The following is a 26,393-nucleotide window of genomic DNA, read 5'->3' as shown; positions in this document are numbered from 1 at the left end:
CTGTATGTGTCAGATGTTTCAGTTACATGGTGGAAACCCTCACAGCATACTGAATCAACCTTGGACGGATTGATTTTCTTTAGCATCCTTAGGAATAGACTTTTAGACTTTTCCTCACTATGGAAGGAATACATTGACTATAAAGAGAATGTTTAAGACAGAGGAGCTTGGAAAAGTAGAGGGAACACTGGACCAGGAGGAAAGAAAATGTGGGTCCTGGTCCTACCTATGTTACCTCATGATGTGACCTCAGGGGAAACCCTTATCCTTCTTGGCCCTCAGTCTCTTTATCTGAAAATGAGATTGGTGTCTTAGTGTAAATCCCTTACAGTTCCATTTATTCTGTGATTTTACAATTCCAGGGCTCCTTCTACCTCTAACATTCTTTGTTCTATGATTCTAAGGCCCCTCTGGTGTTCTAATCTATATTAAATAGTTTCTTAAGGGGAAAATAAAGTTCGTTGGTTTATTGAAGGGACGGCACAAGGTTGGTGTTAATGTGGGAATGGTAGTGTCAGAGTGGAATGTTTAATCTGGTGTTTTAACATGCAGAGAATTCACACAGAAGGCAAAACACCCCAAACACTGTAGATAGGCCTGGCTCTGAAAGCATGCTAGGCAGATTCCCTGGAGGTCAAGCCAGTGCAGTGTGGTAATAATAATAAGAATAGCTGACATTTATATGTCAGAGGCAACATGGTATCGTGGAAAGAGGGCACAGGACTTGGAGTCAGAAGCTGCAGGTTTGTGTTCTGCCTTCCACATATCCTAGCTTTGTGACTGTAAACAAGTCTTTCAACCTCCCTAACCTTCTATTTCCTTTTCTATAAAATGGGAATGATAATGCTTTCACTACCTCCCTTACAGGGGTTATTATCAGGAAAGCACTTAGTCCATCTTAAGCATTATATAAATATGAGTTGTTATGTAGTGTTTCATAATGACAACATACTTTTCACATAGATTGATTTAATCCTCACAACAAACTTTGAGCGTAGGAGTATTATCCACATTGTACAGATGAGGAAACTAACTCAAAAAGGAGAGATCATTTGCCAGTAAGTGCAGAGTCGGGACTATAAACCAGAAAACAGATGTGAAATTGCCCTCTGATATTATCCAGCCTTGCCTTCCACTATCTAATGAGTTATGGCAAGTTATTTATACCTGATGTCTCAGTTTCTTCACCTGAAAGAGAGGTGTAATAAAATTCTTGTATATGGGGACTGTTGTGAGGTTCATAAAAGAAAACAAAAAATGAACTTTGCTAACAAAAGTGCTAGGGCAGCTAGGGGGCTCAGTGGGTGGACTCCAGGCCTGGAGTCAGGAAGACTCATCTTCCTGAGTGCAGATAGTCCCAGACGCTCAGTAGTTGTGTGACCCCGGGCAAGTGACAACCCTGTTTGCCTCAGCTTCCTCATCTGTAGAATGAGCTGGAGAAGGAAATGGCAAACCACTCCAGTATCTTTGCCAAGAAAACCCCAGATGGGGTCACAAAGAGTCAGACACAACTGAAACAATGGAGCAACAACAGTTTGTTGCAACCCTGGTGAGCACAGGTAGAGGAGATGAAGTTACAAAGACTCTGCTCAGTGGTCAGGGTTATAAACCTGGTGATTGGAAATCCAGAACCAACCTATACTTAAACTTGGCTTTAGTTTGCCAGCCTCATCCCAAAATGCTATAGCATAAGGCACATCCAGAGGATAGTCCCTAAACAAGGTACTTTTGAGGTCTTCGAGTACCACTGACTGCATGGAACTCAGTATCTCTGGGATTTCTTGGGACATCTCCCTCTTCCCTCCAACAGGTAGATTACATCGGGTCTGGAAACTGTTCGTCCTAGACAGACCAATTTCCTATAGTGCTCTAGTTTCCTATAGTGCACTGCCCTATAACCCCCTTCTGAAAAAACTCAGTTCTTACCTATTCATTACCTTGTTTCTGTCTTTATATGAATCTTCCCCAGCTTTGCCTGACCTTGGCCCCAAATTCTATCTACAATGTTGTGAGAACTAAAGCTTTGGTGATCATGAGTGCCCAAGGATGGAAGAATCCAAATGTGTTTGGTTACCCAGGCCTCGAGGAGGTGGAAATAGTTAAATCAGTTTGGCTAGAATGAAGAATTTATGGAAAGGTGTAATGTGAAACAAAACTGGAAAGGTATGTTAGAGCCAGTTTATGGAGGCCTAACTCCAAGCTAAGGGTTTTATATTTTATCCTAGAGGAAATAAAGAGCCACTTAAAGTTTTTGAGCAGGGGAAACAGTGGGCACTAATTGGAAGATTATTTTGGCAGTTTTGTGGAGGATGAATTTGAGAGGGGAGACCAATTAGGATGCTGTTGAAATAGGCTATTTCACTACGAGAAAGGTAGTAGCAGTGAGATTGGGGGAAGAGGATGGATGAGAGATGTTGTGGAGGTGGGATCAACGGGACTTGGGAGAGTCAAATATAACTGAGGTTTTGAACCTGGGTGACTAGGAGAATAGAGTACCAGTAGATAGTACAAGAGATCCAGACCTTGCTAACCTTACCATTACCCTGAGTTGTTTGGATGGTCTAGGTCTGAGGAAAATAGGGAGAATTTGTTTAGCAATCCCCCTTTCTAGGGGAAGGGGGAGTCTAATGGCCTATTTAGTTACTTTATGTTTCTGTATTTGTTCATGGGCTCCTGCGAGTCCTATGTATCTTAGGCAATTTTTTTGTGGTAAGTGAAATAAAGGCCGTCCCATTCCTAATGGCCATATTGTAAATTGAGCATCTATACAGGAGTGGGAACCTCGTCAACCACATTTGGGGAAATCTAGGTACGAGCCAACTTTGTTTTGGAGATGATCCTGGATTAACCCAGGTGGGGGCTAAGCCAGGGAGAGAAACTGACCGCTCTGGGGTCAGCTTGAAGAATTGAACCTGATTCACATGAACCCAGAGTCCTGAGGGAAGAGGAGGGGAGGATGGCTGAGCCAGGAGTGTTACAGGCTTTGTGTAGGAGGGGTGACCTAAATTAAGCCTTGAAGGAAGCTAAGAGACAGTGGTGAGGAGGATGTGCATTCCAGCAATGTTTGTCTCTGCAAACAGGTTAGGGGAGATAAAATGCCAAATTTGAATGGGTGAGGGGGAATAATGTAAATTGTCTAGGTGGGAGCCAGATTGTAGAGGTGGAGTGACTGGCTCACCATCACACAGCTAGTTTGGAAGCTCAAATTTGAACTCCAGTCTTCTGACTCCAAGTCAATACTCTTAATAGTAATAAAGTTTCTCATAATAGTAATAAAAGCTAGCATTTATATAGCACTTTAGGGTTTGCAAAGCTCTTTGCAAATGGCTCATTTGATCTTCAAAACAACCTTAGGAGGTAGATGTTATCCACATTTTACTGATAAGGAAACTGAAGCTGAGGGAGGTTAAAGGATTTGCCCAGGATCACACAGCTATTAAGGTATTTGAGGCTATATTTCAACTCAGATCTTACTGACACCCATATCTATCTATCTATCCTGCCTAGATAGCTCTCAAAGATGGCTGGGATTTGGATAGGCAAAGGGTAGAGAAGGAGACATCCGAGAGAGATTGAATGGCTCATGCTCTTGTCTAAATCCATTACCAGGATCCTGGAGGTGGCGAGAGAGAGTTGGGTAGGTCCAGAAGGGCAGGTCTGCCTCGCCCCAGGAAAAGGAAAATGGGTGGTACCCTTGGGTTGGCTTCCCGAATTGCATTCCTGCCAGGTTACAGGTGTGTGTAGGAGAAGGAAGTATGTGGAGGATGAAGAGATGGATACTTTGTGCACCTCCTTCCTGACTCAGCTTAAACTCGTAATCCTGAGTCACCATCCTTGCCCTTCTTTGCCTAGGTCATCTAGCCTACAGCTGGCCTGGCATGGTATTGCCACGTGGGGCTGGGCTATGGCCAAGGGCCAGGGTGGAACTGGGTAAAAGGCCTCCTGGCTCAGGTTCCATTGAGGAAATGTGCCCAGGTACTCAATGAGGAAGTGTGGATTACAAGGTTGAGCCAAATGGAAGAAGCCACATTCTATTTCATGGGAAAACTGATGGACATTCTCCCCACTCCCCAACCCCCGACCTCCAACCCTAGCAAAGTGAGATACACCTAAGGCTCAACAAAACAAATCCTTGGACCCCATTTTAGATGGAGACAATAATCAGGGGAAAAGGGCTTGGCTCAGAAACCTGGGAGTAAAGTTGGGGCATCCAAAAAGTTGAGACTACCAATACGTATAGGGGGCTAGACAGTTCTTTCCCAGTTCCTTAAGCTCCTCAGCCTCAGCCTCCCTCTTGAACACTTTACTCTCTGCAGACTGATGTGGCAACCTTTAGTTGACAATTAGATTTGACTTAAATGAGGAGGAGGGAGAAGAATGGATGGCAACTATGGGAGGAGTGTGGTTTTAAGTTGTTTCAAGTAGCAAGATGCCAGAAGAGAGTAGCGTTTCAAAGTGAAATAATCTGCTTCAGAATTAGCCCTCCCCACAAAATTTTTCTAAGTGAGTATGCAGACTGACCCCTGACCCTAGCCATACACTAGCACCCAGGCACAGACTTCTTTTTGCCCCTAATCATACAGAGACTCCCTGATCCTAATCACAGGTGGAACTCTAATTCAGGTCACAGACTAATTCAGCTCCGACTGACCATGGCCCTGATCATGAGCCCATGAGCCTGATTACACTCTGAGCCATAACCCCAACCAGAGACTGAGCCCCCGACTCTGGCCAATAATTCTGTAAAAGCAGAATCAGAGACTAGGAGAGTGTGAGGAGCAGATCCCTTGTACCCTCTTCCCTCCCCATCTTTCCCCCCAAAAATGAGGTTCAAGATTTCTGTCTTTGCCTGACAGATTCAAAAACACCACCTCCTCTGTCTGTTTACCATGAGCTTGCCTTGTCTTCCCCATGGCCATGTCTGGTTTATACCGGAGCATCAGTCTAATGTGCCATCTGTCTAATTCACCTTATGAAATTAAAACATTAGCTTATCAGAGCTAGAAGAGACCTTGGAGCATGGCACATAAAATGTCAGACCTGAAAGGGACAGACACCATAAAATGTTAAGAAGTGAAAGGAACCCAGAAATTATCAAGTCAATTTGGTCTCCCTGGTGTGCCCTCTATCAGAGTATCTGCAGTCTCCCGGCTAGAAGAACTTCATGGTATTTCTCTTTGATTTTAAATCATTTCCTTGTACGGTGCCCTTTTTCATCTCTACTAGGGATTTTCTTAGAGCGCCTGTACTAGACGGTTACCTTTCCTGTCACCATCTGGCCAAAGTCTGATCATGTCATTCTTCCATTACAACACTTTCCACTAGTCCCACTGCTGACAGTATAAAGTCAAAAATGTATCCTTTAGTCTGACATCTGAGGTCTTTTATGCTGTGGCTCCAACCTACATTTCCAGGTTTGTTTCACTCTATTATCCCTTCATACATCTTACTTACTAACCAAACTGGACATTTAGCTGGTCCCTGATTTTGTCCTGCCCCATTCACCTCTCGAGTACCATGCCCAACATTCCTGAAACACTCTCTCTACTCACCTCCACCTCTTGAATTTTTTTTCCTTTTTTCAAAACCCAGACCAGGTACAATATATTCCCTCCAAGTCTCCTCTGATCCCATCAGCTAGAATGAGGTTTATTAATCCCTTATCTCTACTGGGCATTTTCTTACTTATAAACATTTTATGTCAGATTTGGAGCTGGGAGGAACTTGAGAACTATAGGATATAGAATGTTAAAGTTGGAAGGGCTCTTGGAAACGATTTAATCCAACAGCCCTCTCCCCAGAGAAGGTCAGAGAGGTGGAGTCAGAGTTGAAATCCAGGGCCCTTGACTCCAAAATGTTCTTCTCACCATCCTACATGGTTTCTCTTTTAGAGAAGTCTTCCCCACTACTAGATTTTAAACAAGCTTCTTAGTATATGGACTGTGTTTTCATATTTGTATCTCATAAATTGGTTGGGAAGACCAGATCATATACAGGGTGAGAAGAGTATACCAGGTGCTCCATAAACCTTAGAGATAGGAACAAAAGAAGGGGTAAGAAGTCATCTTGTATTCCATTTCCATGATTAGATTATTAGATTAGATTAGATGGAAACACTTGTATGGACTGATGCTGAGTGAGGTGAGCAGAACCAGGAGAACGTTATACACAGTAGCAGCCACGTTGTGCGAGGAATAACGTTGATAGACTTGGCCCTTCTCAGCAGTGCAAGGATCTAAGACATCTCCAAAAGTCTCATGATGGAAAATGCTATCCATATCCAAAGAAAGAACTATGGAGTTTAAATGCAGATCAAAGCATACTATTTGCTATTTTTTTCTTCTATTTTAGTTTTGTTTCCTCTTTTTGGCAGTTCCTCCTATTGGTTCTAATTCTTCCTTACAACATGACTAATGTGAAAATACATTTAATAGGAATGTGTATATATATATGTATATGTATATGTGTATATATATATATATATTATATATATATGTGTGTGTGTGTGTGTATATGTGTGTGTGTGTGTGTGTGTATATAGCCTATATTAGATTGTGTGCCCTCTTGGGGAGGGAGAGGGGGAGAAAAATTTAAAACTCAGGGGCGGAGTCAAGATGGCAGAGTAAAAGAAAAATTTAAAACTCAAAAGCTTATGGAAGTGATTGTTGATAAATCAAAACAAAAACAAATAAATAAATAAATGATAAAAATTAAAATAAAAAAACTGGACAGAAGGGGAATAATGAGGGATCTCTATGACCCACCCATGATACTGAGTTGGCTATGTGTGGATCATTGATCATATATATAGATATAGATATAGATATGTGTGTGTATATACACATACACACACACACACACACACACACACACACACATACACACATATATATAAAACAGCTTGTTGGTTCTCCTGCTGCTAGGATACAAAGAGCTGAGTGACCATAAAAGTAGACTAGGGCCTCTGAACAGGCAGTGGGATATAATGGAAAAATACTATATTTGAGTTCAGAATAACTGGGTTTGAATCTTGAATCTACTTTCCAAAACAAAGTACCTCCTTTGTCCTAGCTACCACTCCATGGTATAGTATGGTGTATGTATACCTCAATTAGTATAGTATGTAAGCTCTTTGGGGAAGGACTATCTTCATTTCTGTATTTGTATTCCTAGTGTTTGGTACATCTTATGGCCTTAATAAATGTTTTTTCATTCATTTATTCTCTCACATCCTTCTCTCCAGCCAAACTTGTAAACTATTTTTGTTCCTGTCCCCAAGTATCTTGTTCCTCTCCCACCTCTACACTAAGTTCACGCTGTTCCTTTAATCAGAATGCCTGCCTTCCTGAATCCTATTTAGCTTTAAATTCTCAGAGGGTCAAGGTCCTTTCAGCAAGACTTCCTTGGGCAAGGTAGTTAACTGTTCTCTGAACTCTCACAGCACTGACTAGCTGTACCTTTGACTTGGCACTAAGCACATACAGCCTGGGATTGCGATTACTTTTTTCTGGGTATGAATATTTTCTTCCCCTGCCAGTCTGCGAACTCCTAGATAGGACCTAAGATTTTTCCTTCCTCTGTATCCCTCATAGAGGACATAGGGATAGAATGAGCATATGCTACAAGAAGGATGGGGGAAGGCTCAGTGAAGACAGTTTGGTTATCATCAAACATAGGTGTCAAACACAGATGTCACAGCTGGAAGGAGCTTTAAAACAATATAAGCTAAACCCTTCTTTTATAGCTTATAAAATCCAGGCCCAGGAAGGGAAAGGGACTTTTCTCAAGGTGTCACAGGAAGTCAGTGGCAGAGGAACAGCTAGAAGCCAGTCTCCTGACTCCCAACCAAGGACTCCTTCTGCTGAATCTTGCTTATGTCCAGAAAGGCTGTCTAGACAGAGGTGGGAAGTAGGTGGGAAGAAAAAAATGGACACACAACCAGTAAAACCAGTGATTCAGAGAGCTGGGCCTGGGTGGTGCCCACAAAGCTCTTCATGAACTCCCACACAGTCCCCCTCCATGTTCTTTTAAGCCTCAATCCTCCTCCTTTCCCAGGCTCCCTTTTTTTCCAGCCCTTTCCCTACCTGTCCCTTCCTTCTCCTCCCCACCATCTCCCTTCAGAGAAAATGCACCACCGACGTAGACTCCCAGTGTTTATTGGATCCCTCCTACTACAGTAGCAGCCTTACAGCCTCCGTTACATTTCAGTCCCCTAACAGCTGATGCGAATCCCCCCTAAAGCCCCAGTGATGACTTGTCAGCTGTTTGGTTTTTTTTAAACAAAATATAGAGTGCATTATAGATGTAGATATAGATCTCCATACATATGTAAAGTGCCAGAGACAACTCTGAAAAATAGTTTTCATAAAACAAGTGCTTAGTACCTGCCTCCAGCAGAAAGATATCACATGATATCACATGCATTCCCATTGCACACATGCACCCAACACACACACACACACACACACACACACACACACACACACACACACACACACGTCCATTGCAACACTCCAGTAGCAGCTACTGTGGCGGGCATCTGTCCACTTGAGCCCCTAACTTTTCAACTTTAAGTCCAAGGGTTGGAGGAATGGCGGGAGAGGCAGTTCATCCAGGGCTTCGGGGAAGCGCCGGGGTGAGATGGACCTCACGAGGGCCTGCATGGCCCGGGCAAACAGGGATGGCGGGGCCAAGCCAGCGAGCCACTGGAACTTTTCCTCCCCAAGAAGGCGTTGCCAACGGACTCGGTCACCTAACAGCTCCCTCTGCATGGGAGATGCAGAGCCCGGGGGCATGTAGAGGAAGAGCAAGTCAAGCAGGGCCAGAGGATCACCAGCTGTCGGAGCTGTGGTTGTGGCTGTTGCGTCCTGCCCAACCCGCCGGAGCAGCAAGTCCAAGGGAGTGTTGCCAGCACCATCACACAGTCCAGGGGAAGCACCATGGCCCAACAATAAAAAGAGGCACTCGGGTCGGGCCAGCTCACAGGCAACATGCAGAGAGGTCTTGCCTTCTTCTACACGGCTACAGCCCCGGCGGTCCAGGTAGTGGGCACGTTCCTCGTCTGGGAAGTCACGGATGGTCCGCAAGATGCGGCGCAGGATATGGACGCGGTTGTATCGGACGGCCAAGGCCAGGTGCGGTGATGAAGACTGACAGCAACTGAAATTGCGGCTAGGCACCGCCAGTGCCCCCCGGGGGAACTTGGCCAACAGGTAGTGGGCATAGGGTTGGTGGTCGTGTACCAGGGCATACAGCAGAGCCTCAGAGGGTGAGTAGGTGCTGGCACGTCCACCTTCCTCCCAGTGGAAGGCCTCTGTGGCCCGCATGTCCTCCAGGAACCACACGGGCAGTAAGTCTCTCACTGCCTGGTAGAACGCAAAGGATGACTTCTTACATTGCTTCTGGGCCCGGGACTGGGATGGCCCGTCAAGGCCACCACCCTGCCGCTTGACATCCCAGGGCATGGCTCGGGGCTGGTGTCACAAAGGGAGCCACGGGGCACCCAAGGCATGAGGGCTGGGAGGGTGTGGACAGGCCTGCTGGAAGGAAAAGACACCTGAGTCAACTGGGTAGCATCGTAAAAACCATCCTCCCTTCACCCTGAAAATGGCCTTGAAGCCCTGCCATATATCTACCTTCACAAGAGGCTTTACCCACAGGCAAAATGGCAAGTGTCTATGCGGTAATATTTGAGGAATACAAAGAAGATTCCTTCCCACCCCAAAAAAAAAATCCTTTCTGTGACTAAAATTCCACCATTAAAGACTTTATTCATATATAGGTTCAGTCTCATCTCCCTTCAGTTCCTCTTTTAAAAGACAATTACCCAAGGAAGAGTGACACATTCAGGCCCCTACCACAGTAAGGCCTGAGTTTATCATGGGGTGAAGGCTTTGGATGGGGGCACTTAAAAGAACTCACAAATTTACAACAAAACTGGCTTCTATTGTTAATGAAAATTACATGCCCAGAATTGTCTCCTTCCTACAATTTCCTCTAAGCCGAGTCTTTTCTTTTATTAGGTTTAATTAGATTGTAAGCTCCTTAAGGGCAGCGACCGTCTTTTGCCTCTTTCTGTTTCCCCAGTACTTAGCATAGTGGCTGGTACATAGTAGGCGTTTAATAAATGTTTACCGATCGATTGAAAATAGTTCCCCCAAATTCCACCTCCTTCAAAATGCTTTCCCTTATCAGTCCAAGAAGAGGCGATGTCTTCTCAAGCCTCGTTTAGTCCCATGTTTCCCCCCGCCCAATAAATACAGACTATGAATTCTTCTGTTGCCCATTTCTATTGGTTCAATGTTTTCAGACTGCAGTACACCCCCTTACCCATTGGTACATCATTTATACACTAGAAGGCCCCTGCCACCCATGAGCCCCAAAGACCGAAGCTGGACATTCCTGGCTCAGGGAATCCCCAAGCTCAGAGTCATTCTGCCAAGAAAGGAAGTGGGAAGGGAGGGAATAAGTAAGTATATGGCACCTGCCATGTGCCAGGTACCATCCTAAGTGCTTTACTATCTGCCATGTTCTTCATTGAAAACAAACACTGCAAAGAGCCGCTGTGACTCACCTTTCCTCTAACCAGCTTATCATCTCATTCCTCTGGTATATGATGAATGCTGATTCACTTAGCCACGTAATCATGGAAAGATCCCTGGACTGGAGTCAAAAAGCCTGGGTTTCAGGACCATCCATGCCCCAACTTTACTTTGTGTGTGCCTTTGATCAAGTCCTTTACTCGTTCCTGAGCCTCAGTTTCCCAACATGTAAAATGGGAATAATAATCCCTATGTCCCCACCCTAGTTGCTATGGGAGGATGGGAAAGGCGGTATTGTAAGGCTGGAAAGATATATACAGACTCACCCCAAGTGAACAAGACTGATCAAATAAAACATCATGTCTCTATGAACACAACCTGAAATCTGAGATCAAGTGAGCTTTCTGGCTGCCAAATCATAGTGCTGATTTCATATACCTACTAAGACCTACCAGATTGTTTTCACATAGACTCTCCTGTTATCTAGCCACACTCCCTCGGATTGTATATAGATTCTAAAAATCAGCTATGTTAAATCTATATTTGCCCTTCCTGAATTTTCCCTTGCTAGACTAAGCCCATCATTCTCATCAGCTGGGATCTTTTTGGCTCCTATGACATCCAGTGTATGAACCAGCCCTCCTGGCTTTCAAGCATATATCTATAAATCAGATAAGCCCACCAGATATCCACTTCATTCAAGTCACTGATAAAAATTCTGAACAGCACAGGGCCAAGGAGAGATCACTGAGGCATCAGAAACCTTCCAGCTGGCCCTTCCAATTACCCTTTAAGCCTGCTCATTCAACTAGTTGTTAATGTACTTAAGTAAATATATTATCATCTATCCCACATCTGTTCATACTGTCCACATTGTTCAAGTCTTACTGAAATACAGAACTGTGGAATTCCCTCTATGCCCCAAACTTCGTTTGCTTTTCTTACGTCTGTTCTGAACCTAGGACTTCATGGGTACAAGGATACTCAGACCTTTCTGATTCCAAGACCAGCCTCTTAATCATTACCTGATGCCTCCTTGCTATCAAAAAACTTTTAAAAATGAAACAACGTTGGTTTGGCATTCTTGCGCTCTTGATCTCATACTGGCTCCTAGTAACTGCACATGTCACCTTCTAAACAATCACAAATTTTTTCTTAATTATATCTTAGTGTTGTTCTGGGAATCCAAGTCAAGCTAACTCAGTCTATAGTGTGAAAGTCCTACCCACTTTTCCTTTTTTAAAAAAATAACAAATCTAAATAAAAATTTAAAAACCAAGCATGTTCGTATGTCCACTCCTGTGGGGCCTAACTTTCCACAGTCCAAAAAAAAAAAAAAGCAACTGAGAGATACTCAACAATCTTAGAATTACAGATCCAGAGCTAAAAGGGACCCCCCCCCCGCAAAGGTCACCTCCCCCGAGGCCTAGGTAGATGAAGTGACTTGCCCAGGGTAGTAAATCTCAGAGATAGGATTTAAACTCGTGTTCTCTGACTCCAGAATACAGCATTCTTTCTATTGCACCATTCTTAAGTCCTCATCCACCCCTGATATCATGAACTCAATTCATGACAACTAGATGGTCTCTTATCACACACTGGGGAGAGAGTCAAAGCCCCCTGGAAACAGGGACTTAGAAAAGGCCTAGATTCCAATCCTGCCTCTGGTCTTTACAATGTTGTGTGACATGGACAAGACATTTCTTTTCCCTGAGCCTCATTTTCCTCATCTGTAAAATGGGGAGAGCAAAACCTACTTCACAGGGATGTTGTGAGGATCAAATGGGAATGTACATTAAAAAAAACACTCTGCAAACCTTAAAGTACTATATTAATGTCAAGGATTATTATTACAACCAGCATCTCCTCACATATCTGAGATTACAGCTCCTTGTTGACCATTCTATGATTCCTAGAAATTACTACTTTTTTTGGTAGGGAAAAGAGACTAAAGGCAAAAGGCTTGCCTTCTCTCACCATCTGTATTCACCCCATTCACTCGTACCAGTGCTATCCCTTTCTTTGTTCTCTTGTCCGGAATGTAGCTAAGAAGCCCCTCCCTCTATGATCCTTAAGGTTAACCACCCACTTTAGGTCATTCTGAGCTTTAGTGCCCTTGAGACTTCTCACTTATTAGCCCCTGCTTCCAACTTCTCAACACATCTTTTCAAAACATTAATGATAAATGAGTCTCCTATGCATCCACATCAGTCTCTTTAGACAGCTTCCTCTTTTCTTACTCATCACAAGCTTATTTTTGAAGTGTCTTTAAGGGTCCCATTATTGAGAGTATTCCTTTTCCACTCGACTTCCCTGTAGAATGTTAGGCCATAGGGTAATGACAGTGGCCTGGGTACGCAGAAATTTAAGGTTTGCAAAACACGTTAGTGTAAGTTAATTAGACCTTGTTTAATTCTCACAAAAGCCATGCTTAGACTAATACAGGTGGTATTATCCTTGTTTTATAGGTGAGGAGCTGAAAGCCCCCAGACACAGCTTGTAAACATCAGGAGAAGGATGAGAATCCAGGGTTCTCCTGACTCTCACAACAGTGCCCTTTCAATTCAACAGCTATTTATGAAGGGCTAGTAAGCAATACTGCATATATATATATATATTGAAAACAAGGCAATATGCTACAAACTTTGGACACAAGGCTCAAAATGCAACAGCCCCTGCCTTTAATGAGCTTACGTTCTTCTGGAAAGACACAAAATAACATCCACACTAATAAGTAAAGAGAAGGCGTTTTGAGGAGGGAAAGAGCATTAACAATCAGAGGAAAACGGGGAACAGCTTCAAGAAAGTGACCGAGGAAGTTCTGAAGGAAACCAGGGATCCCAGGAAGCAGAGGTGAGAAACGGGACCCTAACCATAGACATAGTCTGTGCAAAGACCCAGAGAGGAGGAGGAATATCCGATCTGGCTAACAGTTAGTTAGACCAGATTGGCAGGAATATATTGTGTGTAAAGGAAGGGTATGATGAAGTAAGTTTGTAAAAGTAGGTGGGAACCAGATTGTGGAGGAATTTAAATTAAGCTGAGTCACTGAAAGGTTTTTTTTAGCAAGAAAATGACATAGTGAAGACCTGTACCTTAGGAAGATGATTTTGGCAGCCATGTGGAGAATGGACTGGAGAAAAGAAAGAAACAAAGAGACCAATCAGGAGGCAAGACAAGAGACCATGTGGCAGCAATAAGGGTCTGAACCATGTAGGGACTTTGTGAGTTGAGGGAACTATTAAGGACAACTCAGAGGTTATGAACCTAAGTGTTGTTCTCAAGGGGGGAAATAGGGCCATTTGAAGAAAAGCAAAGGAAAAAGAGAAAGAACTCTGTTTTGGATATGTTGAGTATAAGAATGAAGCCTTTAGATTTTGAGAAGGCAGATTACCATGGATGCATGTCAGACTATGCCAAGGATAAAGTGCTGGGTCTGGAAGTCAGGAAGACCTGAGTTTAAATCCAGTCTCAGACACTTCCTAGCTAGGTGACCCTGGGCAAGTCACTTAACCTGTTTTGCCTCAGTTTCTTCTTCTGTAAAATGGGGGTAATACTAGCACCTACTTCCCAGGGTTGTTGTGAGGATCATAAAAGATAATAATTGTAAAGCACTTACTTAACCCAGTGCCTGGCACATAGTAGGTGCTATATAAATGTTAGCTATTACCGTACTGCTGTTGCTGTTGCTGTTATCTCTTCCTCTATGATGAACTCTAAGATAGAAAATAGATCTTTCCCGTCAGGGTTGTTTTCCTAAGAGTCACATCCTTCACGTTTTGAAGGATGAAATTATCAGTAAGGCAAATCAAGAATGTATAATTTGTTCTGATTTAAGCAGAGACTACATGTCTGGGCAGTTGAATTCATCTGTAATTCCTGGTCTGAGCAGCCTCTGGGGAATCTCCCAGAAGAGGCAGCAAATCTGAAAAACTGACATGGATGGGCAAAGCTAGCTTGAGGCTTCTTGGCTGTCACTTTCTCTGTCCTTCCAAATCAATGTCACCTTCTCTAGCAGATTCAGGGACAAAGGAATTCAGAAGCGAGGTATGCCTTCACTTCAGCTTTGGCTGAAGAGTTTGACAGAAATGTCCAGTCCATGGTCTTCATTAACTTCCAACTAAAGTAAGCTGGTGTTTAATCAAAAGCCTCCTAACGTCACACCTGACTATTGGGTCCCCTCCAAATCCCTCACCAGTGTTAGTACTTCCCCCCAAGCCAAGATCTCTAGCCTGTCCCCTGGGGAACCAGCTGCCTAGAACATAAAAATGTCAGGGCAAGAAAGGGTCTTCAAATCACCTAAGATCTCATTTTAAAGCTGGAAGAGACCTTAGAACACAGGACATAACAACAGAATGTCAGACTTAGAAGGGTCTTAGTCCAGCTTCCCAAACAGAGAACAATCCTCTCTGGACAAAGAATTATCTAGCCTCTATTTGAGGTCTTGTCACCCTTTGGAGAGAGGGAGTTCACTATCTTCCTAGGCAATCTGATACTTTGTCAGATAGCTCCGATGTCACAGATATGTAATAAGATTAAATGTGTATATAGATAGATTGATAGATAGATGTGAAGTGTTTTGTGAACTGCAAAGCCCTCCAAAATGTTAGCTATTATCAAGAGTATTATACTTCTTTGGACTGGAACTATGATTTTATTAGTGTGAGGAGCCCCATGATGAAATTCTTCTGCCGGTATAGATCTACAACTTATAGTCTAGAGACAGCTAGATAGCACAGTGAATAAAGCACTGGACTCAGGAAGACCTAAGTTCAAATCTAGCCTCAGACAAACTTACTGGCTATGTGACTATGAGCAAGTCATTTAAATGCCTTCTGCCTCAGTTTCCACATCTGTAAAATAAGACTAGGGCAGTTAGGTGGCACAGTGAACAGAGCACTGGGCCTGGAGTCAGAAAGACTTATTTCCTTGAGTTCAAATCTGGCCTTAGACACTAGCTGTGTGACCTTGGGGAAGTCACTTAACCCTGTTTGCCTTAGTCTTCTCGTCTATGAAATGAGCTGGAGAAGGAAATGATTAAACCACTCCAGTATCTGCCCAGAAAACCTCAAATGGAGTTCCAATCAGACAAGACAACAGAACAGACACAGAACAAATTAAGACTAATAATATCATCTACATCTCAGAGTCACAGTGAAACATTTTGTAAACCCTTAAAGCCCTGTAGAAATGGTAATAAGGTGTGGCAGAGAAGTGGTGACTTGCCCAAGGTCACACAGTCAATGTGTATCAAGAGGCAAGGCTTGAACGAAGACTGTCTTAACACTATGACAGGGTGCTTCTTTGGTAGCATTATTATACAGAAATAGAATCTTTAACCTTTAACTTTTAACCATTACTTGTCTTGTGGGGCCAAAAAAGGTTCAATCGCTCCTGCACGGCAGCCTTTCAAATATTGAAATACTGCTATATTACACCCTTACTGTTGTTGTGCAGTCCTGCCCAACTCTTCATGATCCTATTTGGGGCAAACACACTGGAGTGGATTGCCATTTCCTTCTCCAACTCATTTTATAGACGGGGAAACTGAAGCAAACAGGGTTAAGTGACTTGCCCAGGGTCACACAGCTAGTAAGTGTCTGAGGCCAGATGTGAACCCAGGAAGATGAGTCTTCCTGACTCCAGGCTCAGCACTCTATCCACGTGGCCACCTAACTGCCCTAGGCCCCTACAATCTATCCCCAAGTCTTCTCTTCTTCATCTTCTCATATAGGTTGAATGGTCCACCAAAAAAACTCATTATCTTTATTACCAATCACTCAGGCTGGAAACCTTGTTGTTATCCTCAAATGAGTCAACTCCTCACTTACCCAACAAATCCAATCCATTGTCATGTCTTGTTTCTACCTTCAAAACATCTGCTGTATGCATCCTCTTCCCTCCACTCACACAGCTACCACACTTAATAAACAGTTGTTGACTGACCGGTTCATTTACCATTCCAATTGCCCTCCTCTGAAAATAATACAATCTGCCTTGTTAATATCTTTCTTAAAACGTGCTGCTCAGTATCTCAAATATGTTTTAATCAGGGAGTTCTACTCAATGGAAACATGGGAAGGAGGAATTAAAGAGGCAGAGGACCTGGTAGGGAGGAAGGCACACAAGGGTCAGATGGAGATGGGGAAAGAATATCAAGGAAAAAATCAGGGTAGTTTACGTCATGTGGAACAGAAAGAAAGTCTTGTTCTTTTATTTATTTAAGTGTCTATTTCTAACCAGATTGGGGGTTCTTTGAGGGCAAGAGGGCCAGGCCTTCCCTAAACTTGGTATCCTCTTCCAATCCACCCCACACTCCAACATTACCAGACTTCTTTCCTTAAAACATCATTTAGAATGCAGCACTCCAGAATTTGCCAAAGCGCTCTGTTTCATACCATGGGCAATCCAATGATGGATCATAGAGTTGAAATGGACCTTAGGGGCATCTTAATTCAACCTTTCTCATTTTAAGAACAAGGAAAGTGAGACACAGAGGAGTTAAACTGACTTGCCCAAGATCACACTGGTACTAAATAAAGCCAGAACTTGAACCCAAGACCTGGAAGTCTAAATCCAGTGCTTAAAGTTAAATAATCTCAGTCTGCCTTCCAAGCTGTCTCCAAATCTGACCCTCTTTAACCTCTCCAGGCTTCTTTTCTCCTAATGCCCTCAGTGAAGGGTAGGGGCCCTTCACTGCCTGGCTCAAACTTGTACTCCCAATGTTCTTCCTATGTGGAATGCCTCCTCTCCCTCCCTACTAATCCTGCCCTGGGTTCAAGGCCCAACTTGAGTCCTACATTATCCAAGAACTACCCTGACCTACCCTGGTTTCTGTTCTCTGGTACATTTAAAGAGTTTTGTTTTGGTTTTTTAACCACATATTCTAGCACTTAATTGGTTTCTAGCCAAGCCCTATCTCCCAGGCCAGACTGAGGGTTCCATGACAGCACAAGCCTGGTTTGCTGCTTCTACCATATCATTAACTCAGCAAACATTCTTGGAGCACCTACTGTTTTGCAATGTTTTAAACCTAGCCATAAATTCAGCCCTGACTGTCTTTAAGCTGTATCTTAACACTGAGGAGCGATTTTGTAGTTGTCTAAGTGAGAGAGTACAGACGGTTCAGTCCTGCCTACTCCCACTGCTAGAGACGTGGCTTAGAGGCCATGTCCTACTAAGAGGTGGTGTAACAGTGCTGTTTCCAGTTGAAAGGAATATGTGCATACATGCTTGTTACATGATAAATTATAAATGTTATACAGCTACAAATATATTTGCTGTAGCTGTCATTACATACAGACATGTATGCTTTAATTCTTTTTCAAATATTAAATTACATTGGTGTTATGGCATTCCCAGGAAGGAAATTCTCTCTCCCAGTGCAGATCTGCCATTAGTCTGCAACTTGTAGTCTTAAAGACTAGGGCACTAAGGGGTTAAGTGACTTGCCCAGGATCACATAGCTACTATGTGTCTATGACAGACTTTGAATCTTGTCTTCCTGACGTCAAAGTTGGCTTTTGTTTTATGTGCGTGTGTATATGCACACTATATAGATAAACATTACGTCTCTATGGTATCTTGAGGCAACACTGAAGTGAAAAGAAGACTGGAGCGTCATGGGGTTCATACTGCCTGACACTGTGTACTCACAATTTCCCTGAGGCTCAGTTTCTCACCTGCAAAATGGGGATAATAATATTTGTAATAACTATCTGATCTTATAAGGTTGTAATAAGTGAAGGTATAAATGTGAATGGTTATGTTTTAGGTATCTTTTACAAAGAGTACCTTATAGAGACACAGGTTATACACAACAAAGATATAGCATGGCATTTGTGTTATATACTTTAGTGAATCAATGATCTCATCCATCTAGGTCCTCCCTCTGGCAACCCCATCAATTATCCTCAAAAAATCCTGGAGCGGGGGAGGGGAGGTCAACCCAGAGTGCTAGGTCCCTTCTTCTAGACCTCTGACATTACTGGATACCAGTGGGGCATAATGGACGTTATTGGTATCCCTCTGTGCCACCCGCTTTCTTTACCAGATATGGATATGTTAAGTGGTGTGCAGGTTATATAGATACACTTACATGGTGTGTGTTACACAGATATCAGTGGGGAAGGGGGAGGGGAAGAGGAAACGCTTCTGTCTTTGAATCATTCATTTTCCTGGCCAGCTTGAGGAGGGGGAAAGGTTTTCTAGCCAGGAGCTCCTCCTGCACCCCGGGAAGCATAAAGCTTACAAAACCAGCAGGCCAGTCTGCGGATTCCTCTCGCAGGGAGCATGGGGAGGAAGGGGAGGGGGAGGGGAAGGATCGGTTTTCGGCTCTGGCTCCAGCCCAGGTCTCCGGATGAGCTCCGGGGACAGACGGCTCGGACAGGGATGGTGTGGGTGGGGGGTTTGGGGGGATGCTGTAGGGTTGTGCGGAAGGGCCAGGGCTAGGAAAGAAACCGACATTGGGCGGGGGGCTGTGCTGAGGCTAAATCTGCTGTAGTGGCGGTCTGGAGGTGTGTCTAGCTGCCCCGGGGAGACGGAGGTGAGCGGTCCAGCGAGCGTGCACCCATGCATATATGTGCATGCATGTGGACACATGTGATAGCATGCACGGATGTTGCCGTGCACATGAATGGGCGCCGAGGAGAAGACGCAGGGGAAGAAGGGGAGTTGGCTGGGCTCCGGGGAAGGAAGGTACCGGGCTCCGTACTCACAGTGGATGGTGGAAGCGGCAGTAGCGTCCTCCCTTCCCGGCCCGGCCAGGCCCCTCTCGGCTCCCAGGGACTGCCCCGCAGGGTTCCCCTTCGGCGACCCGCGCGTCCCCAACCGGCTCTGGCCGGGCCCCGGTATGCAGGGAGAGGCGACTCGCCGCTGCCGCCTTTAACGCCCGGCGCACTGCAGCCCCGGAGGGTAGGTCAGGGCCCCGGAACTGTCCAGCGGCCGCTGATTGGTCCTCGCCAGGGACCCCCTCGGCTGCCCATTGGCCGCGGCCCCGGGGACGGGGCCCTGCACCATTATGTGCGTCACAGGGCGCGGGGCGGGGGTGGGGGAAAGAGGAGAGAGGTGGGTGGAACGGAGAGGGAGGAAAAGTTCGGGGAAACTTGTCTGGCCGCCGGGAGGCTGGAAAGCGGGCGCCTAGGGGAGGGCCGGGGCCCCGCTGCCCTCTGGAGCCCTGGGGAGGTGTAAGCTGACGCTGTGTGGCTGGGAAAGTTGATCTGCTGAAACGCTTCAGCTTCCCTGGCAGCCAGGAGTCCTGCCCCAGATCCCGCCCCGCCTCCAACTGAATATTGGGGGTAAGGGAAGAGACCCGTGGTGTTTTAAGGTCCCCAGACTCCTTGGCTCCCCCATCCCTGCACGCAGGGGGCTCTCCCAAGCTAACGCAGGGAGCTTGGCTCCCCCAGGCTAGCCCCGGCACGCGTAACTGGGAGCTCCGAAAAGAACCAGGACACAGGCTGCTGGCCTCTACTCCAGCCGCCGGCGCTCTCCCATTGTTTTTTTTTTCTTTCCTCTTTCTCTTTTTTTAAAATACGAAATGCTCTTTCTTCGATGATTTGTAGGCATTTTTGCCCCACCCCCAGGTGTCCATGTGTCCAGGCCTTTCAGGCAGCGGTGCGGTGAACTACAAGTGTACAGACCCGAGTATATCCAGTTCTGGAGCTGCCACCGGCTAATCTCTGACCTTGGACAAGCCCTTCCCTCTGAGTCTCAGATTTCTCTGTAAATGGAGGGGTTTGAACCAGACAATCTCTTTGAGGTTTTTTACAACGTCAGCATCTGGGGTTCTAAGTTCTAGGGGTCCTTCCAGCTGTGACATTGTATAGTTCTAAACTTGTCCTGGATTCCTCTCACAGTGTTTCTGGCTTGAGAAGGGAAGAGGGAAGAGAGTTGAAAGGACTAGTTGTTTGCCTAGTGGCCAAGGAGAGTGGAAGCATGGAAATGGTGAAAGAGGAGGTCAGCTACGCAATAGAAGTGATCTTCTCTCCTAGGAAACTCAAACATCATCTATGCACAGTGAAATCAATGGGTCATTAAATACCCAGCTATACAAAGGCAAAAAGGAAAGTCCCTGCCCTCTTTGCGTAGGGAAAAGTGAAAATGTACACAAATACAATATAAACCACAAGTAATTTGGAAGAGGCACTAGCGACTGAGGGAGGAGGGAAAGACCTCAAGGATCAAAAAAGCGAGAAGATTCAACTGTGCCTGGTGACAAAAAAGTCCCAACTACTAACATTGTTAAAATGTCTGACTTTCTCCACTAGCGACTGAGGGAGGAGGGAAAGACCTCAAGGATCAAAAAAGCGAGAAGATTCAACTGTGCCTGGTGACAAAAAAGTCCCAACTTCTAACATTGTTAAAATGTCTGACTTTCTCCAGGTCAACGTTTCCTCCTCGCCCCGCCGCCCCCCCGCCTCCCCCTGCGCTTGTATCCCCAGTAGAATGTTTGAACTTCAAGAAGCCCTAGAATATTGGACATAGAATATCAGCCCAGAGGCGGGACTATGCTTTGCCCTCTCCAGGCTGCTTTTCTTGAATGAGCTATTCACGTTCTCCTCTCAACTCCCCCACCCCCAACCTTACCAACTCCCGCAGATGTTTTTAGTGCGTGAGCATTTCCTATGACACACTCTGCTAGTTACTGGAGAACGAAGAAAAGTGGAATAGAAATAGAAATGTTTGTCCTTCGGGAGTTGAACCAAATCCCAAGAGAACCAACCTATTTATCCCACTGGTCAAAGTCAACCAGAACAGGTGGACCCTGAGGTCCGAGATTTTAAAAGTGAGTTTCACACTACAATCCCTCCTCCCCCCCTCTCCCTTAATGAGAATTCTGGCAATACGAGGTCTTAGTCCTGTCTACCTAATTAAACCCTATAACCATCATTCAGGAAGCATTCAGGTGAGCCAAGCTCTGGTGCCTTAGGGGGAAAAAATCTCAGCAAGCCCTGAACATTTTCAGCATGGCAGCTCAAATAATTAAACGAAGGAGTTCTAGGGTAAAGGCAAAGAATTAAATTAATCCTAAACAGGACAGCCTTTCAGAAGATGTGACCAACTCCTACGGGACTGGGCTAGCTGCCATAAAGGGGGAGGGGAGAAGGAGAGGGGGGAGAGAAAGAAGAGGATGTCTGTGGGGTCTGTGATGTTTCAAAAAGAGTCCCTACTGTGGTCAAGCAGAATAAGCTCTGGACTTGCCAACAGGTGAGGAGTTTGAGTCTTGGCTTGATAGTAAACTATTTGATTTGGGGTAAGTCTTGTGCCTTTGTTAATGTGTCTCAGTTTTCCCATCTGTAAAGTAGCGGTAATAATTGCACCATCTATCTCACAGGATTGCTGAGAGCTTTAGGAACATGGACTTCTACAGAGCAATTTGATTTCATGGTGAATTTATCAAGTTTATACTATGTGCCAGGTGCCTAGGAGTGCTAGGTGCTAGGGATACAAAGTGAAAAAAAAATGCAAATCTATCCCTGCTGTCAAGGAGCTTAGATTTTACTGGATCATAGGATTAGAGTTGGAAGAGATGTTAAACATCGCCCAGTCCTCTTCATTTTACAAATAAAGACTTTCCGCTTATTCATATTCATATTCATATTCGCCTTTCTATCCTATTTGTGATTAGATGTTTTCACAGGTCTCTTCCAACTCTAAAATCTAGGGTCCTATGAGATCTTTGCTTGTGTAGAAATATGTTTGATTAAATTGAAGACCATGAGAGAGGAAGGGGAAGGGGAAGACATTAAGTGCCAAATATTAACTCATGACAGAATTAATAGAGGAGAGATGAGGGGTGGGGGTGAGGTGGGAGAATGTATCTTCTGCTCTTTGGAAGTCTTCTGCAGTAAAGGAATGGCCAACTATAGCACCCTTCCTTCAATAAGCATTTGTTGAGGTCTACTAACTGCAAGGCCCCAGGGCTAGACGTAGTTATGGGGAGTCTGATATCAGGCAGACAGACCTGGCTCACAGGGGCATTTAAATTTTAATAGGGGGTCTTTGTACATGTTCCAAGAAGCCTAATTGCTCCCTGGGAGTTGGGGACCTGGAACTTTGGCACTCTTCTCTGGAGGGACTGGTGGTAAATTCTTTCCCCCCTCCCTCAATGGCCCTCAGTCTGGGCTAGATAGATTAGATAATCTCTAAGGCCTCTTCCAGCTCTGATATTCAACATCCTATGATTCTTTTTATAAAAATAAAATGTTATTGCTATGTTTTGCTTTTGCTACCTATTTCCATTTTATCCTCCCACCTCCTCCCGGAGTGCCTCTCCCTTATAATGATGAATTTTAAAAAGAGAAGAAAAAAAAAACTCAGCAAAACTAACCAATGTATTGGAAAAGATGACATTCTATGCAGTGTTCCATACCCACAGTCCCCCACCTCTTCAAGGAAGGGGGGAAGGAGGGACAGTTTCTTTTCAGGAGTGTTATTTATTTACAGCATTTCCATTGTACAGGATTTTTTTTTTCCCCTACCTCTCAATATCCTCCAATTCCATGAATGGACATTTGTTAGACCAGTTCACAGAAGTGTCCACCCCTTGCTCTCTAGTCTGTTATGTGGTGAACCAGTATTCCTTAGGAGTTAAGTAAGCTACCTTGCTTTCTTTGATAACTTAGATTCCAGAGTCCCTAGTTTCAGATTCAACCTTGGTCCACTTGACTACTTTGTCAAAAATAATCAAAACCACCCTCAGTCCTAAATAGGGTTTTTACTAAATGGCCTTTGGATAGCACAAATCCCTAGGCTTTCCAAATCTGTAACTGGGACACAACTGGAGATATCAGGACTTAAAGAAATAAACTCATCAGTTAATTATCGGGTATGGTTTACCAGAAAAATGTTGGATTTTGGAGTAAGGAGACCTAGGGTCTCCTATTGAGTTTTCAGTTTCACTAGGCAGGCTGATTGCCCAGTGGATACAGTGTTCTACTGCTAGGCCTGGAGTCAGCAAAATCTGAGTTCAAATCTAGCCTCAGATGCTTATTAGCTATATGACCTTGGGCAAGTCACTAAACCTCTGTTTGCCTCAGTTTCTTCAACTGTAAAATGGAGATAATAGCACCTACCTTCAAGGGTTGTTATGAGGATCAAATGAGATATTTGTAAAGTGCCTAGCATATAGTAGAAGCTATATAAACAATCATTCCCTTCTCAACCGTTTCACCAGAACTTCCACATCTATTTTTCAGTATTTATATCTAGCCATGTGTCCTCCATCCTATTTTATCTTTGGGCAGTTTTTTTTTTAACCCAAGTGTAGGACTTTATGGGCGGCTAAGTGGTACAATGGATAGAGTGCCAGGCCTGAAGTCAGGAAGACTCATCTTCCTGAGTTCAGATCTGGCCTCAGACACTTAACTAGCTGGGTGACCATAGATAAGTCACTTAATGCTGTTTGCCTCAGTTTCCTCATCTGTAAAATGAACTGGAGAAGGAAATGGCAAACCACTCCAGTATCTTTGCCAAGCAAACCCCAAATGATGTCATGAAGAGTGGGACATAACTGAACAATAGCAAAGTAGGACTTTATTCTTTTAAAATTTTAGTTTATGAGATTAAGCCCATTATTAAGCCTAGCAAGATCTTTTTAGATTCTGATTGTCATCCATCCAATATGTTGGTCATCCTTTCTAGCTTTGAGTCATTTGCATATTTGGTGATTCTGCTGTCCTGTGCCTCCATTCAGCTCATCTATAACAATTTCAAGCAGGTAAGAGACTAGATGCCTGGGCCACTTTCCTAGAGACCTCTCAGGTCCAATTCAAGGTTTTTTTTTTTAATTGAAATTTTATTTTAATTTTCAGTTCCATATTCCGTCCCTCCCTCCAGTTTAACATTTTGTGCCTGTTATGTGCAAAGTACTGGGAGCTACAAAGGCAAAATCTGGGCTGGGCTGGATTGGGGCCAGATAAGAACTTGGTATGTTTGGATTGAAGTCTCCCTGTAGAGCCCATTCCAGTGTTTACCCTCAAGGGCAAGGAATTTACCACTGTGTCTAACTTCTTTCCCTCCTGCATTTTCAGTCATTTCTACCTGCCTCTCAGTGGAAAATAGTATTTCCCCTGAAAGTTATTGCCCAGTTATGTCTCACTCTTCTAACTTTAACCCCTCCCAACTTTTCTGAAAGGCTTTGGCTCTCTTATATTTGCAACCCCATAACCAGAAAGACCTTCCTAAGTCCCCTCCCCCCTCCACTCTGCTCTTTCCCCTTTCCCTTTCATAATCTACTGAGCCTTGGTAGTGAGTCAGGGGCAGAACCAACCTGCCTAAGTGTGAGTAACTCAAACATGCCTCACCCCTTTGATAGTCATCTTGGGTCCAGTCCTCCGTCTCATCCTGGCCTTGAAGTTCAGGCACAACTAGGGACTAGACATTTGCTCTGGCCCACATGTACCACCTCCCCCACTTTCCATGGCTTTGATAATCAACTCAACATTAACCTTTGCTACTGTGAAGGGTGTGATAATTATGGCTTTACCCAGAATGCCTGTGATTCTGAATAGTAGGCTGCCTGGGCCATGGCTGTCTTCTCTGACGACTACTCCCTCTTCCCTCCTCCAAATCTGCTTCTGCCCTGTTCTCTAATGTCTTAAACCCATTATGTTTCCCCACCCTTCCACTGTGACCTATGGAACCTTGTTATATTGCTAATAAACTGCCCTTCATATTAAACCTATGTTGCCCCCTCCCCCCCCAATTTTGTTTATGCTATAGGGTATCAGGAAACCGGACAATATAACAATTATCCGTTGAATATCGACTCTTTGGGAAGCCCTGCCCTAGGCACTAGAAGGTTAGGGACAGGGAGGAGGGAGGAGGGAGGGAGAAGGAGAAAGGGGAGAAAATACAAAGAAGGAGAAAATACATCTTCCTTGATGTCAAGTACTTTACAACTCAGTTGAGCAGGCCCCTTAGGGCTAAAAGAACTGTATCTTATGCAATGACTCACCACATGTAGGAGGACTGATTTGGAAGTCAGAGGATGTGAACTGAACACTGGTTCTGCTATTTACTGCTATTTACTACTTGTGTGACCTGAGGGGCAAGTTAGAGATCATAGAACACAGAGTAAAACCTCTCTTAGCTTAGTTTTCCTATAAAATGAGGGGACTGGACTAAATTATCTCTAGAGCCTCTTTCAGTATTAAACTGTGTGACCTTATGATCCTATGTATGTGGGGGCAGCTAGATGGCTCAGTGGAGAGAAAGCCAGGCCTGGAGTCAGGAAGATATCTTATCTGGCCTTAGATACATACTAGCTGTGTGTCCCTGGGTAAGTCACTCAACCCCACATGCCTCAGTTTCCTCATCTGTAAAATGAACTGGAGAAGAAAATGACAATCTTTGCCATCTTTGCTAAGAAAACCCCAAAGAGGGTCATGAAGAGTCACAAAGACTGAAAACAACTGAACAAGAACAACATGTGGGCCTTTTCTAAGGACTTGTAGAAAAAGGGTGTCAGCAAGGGGTGAAGTATGTTAGGGAAAGACTTCCTGGAGATGTTTTGCTATGGATCTTGAAATCTCTAGGGAAGGGCAGAGGACTTCATATCCAAGAAGAGAATGCTGGCAAAGTGCCCCTACAGTCTCCTCCCTCTCCATCTCTGACTCACTGCAGCTAACTCTGCCTTGTCTCTGTGTCTGATACCCAAGATCCAGGCATCAGCATTCCCCTCAAACACTCTGCTCATCAGTGAGTTCAGAGAAGTAATGGGTATGTAGAAGTCCTGGACTCTGGTTGGCACTCCACAGGCAAACAGAGCCCTGAGCTGGGAGTCAGGAAGTCTGGCTCTGCACTGAACTGTGTGACCCTGGGCAAAGCAGAAATCATAAAAGACAGAAAGCT

At 44.5% G+C, this 26,393-nt stretch overlaps 1 protein-coding gene across 5 annotated transcripts; it reads right to left on the bottom strand.

Annotated features, from left to right (window-relative positions):
- Window positions 1-8,140: 8,140 nt before the first annotated feature.
- On the bottom strand, window positions 8,141-20,258 carry ANKRD9 (ankyrin repeat domain 9). 5 transcript variants are annotated; one of them, XM_020971226.2, is made up of 3 exons: window positions 19,259-19,489; window positions 13,637-13,674; window positions 8,141-9,539 (listed from the first exon to the last, which is right to left on the bottom strand). In XM_020971226.2, the coding sequence occupies exon 3, from the start codon at window positions 9,462-9,464 to the stop codon at window positions 8,556-8,558; it is 909 nt and encodes a 302-aa protein (XP_020826885.1). In that variant the 5' UTR covers window positions 9,465-9,539; window positions 13,637-13,674; window positions 19,259-19,489; the 3' UTR covers window positions 8,141-8,555. The 5 variants fall into 5 exon arrangements, with proteins under 5 accessions (XP_020826885.1, XP_020826882.1, XP_020826883.1 ...); XM_020971223.2 differs by lacking the exons at window positions 13,637-13,674; window positions 19,259-19,489 and adding an exon at window positions 20,180-20,258; XM_020971224.2 differs by lacking the exons at window positions 13,637-13,674; window positions 19,259-19,489 and adding an exon at window positions 20,180-20,253 and having other exon boundaries at window positions 8,141-9,536.
- Window positions 20,259-26,393: the final 6,135 nt, after the last annotated feature.

This window comes from Phascolarctos cinereus, unplaced genomic scaffold (genome assembly GCF_003287225.1).
Source record: "Phascolarctos cinereus isolate Bilbo 61053 unplaced genomic scaffold, phaCin_HiC Scaffold_2;HRSCAF=192, whole genome shotgun sequence".
NCBI lineage: Eukaryota > Metazoa > Chordata > Mammalia > Diprotodontia > Phascolarctidae > Phascolarctos > Phascolarctos cinereus.
This window is presented reverse-complemented; position numbering and strand designations above follow the sequence as displayed.

Excerpts from the sequence above, each read along its gene's own strand:
- ANKRD9 (XM_020971223.2), bottom strand. The coding sequence starts at position 9,464 with ATGCCCTGGGATGTCAAGCGGCAGGGTGGTGGCCTTGACGGGCCATCC.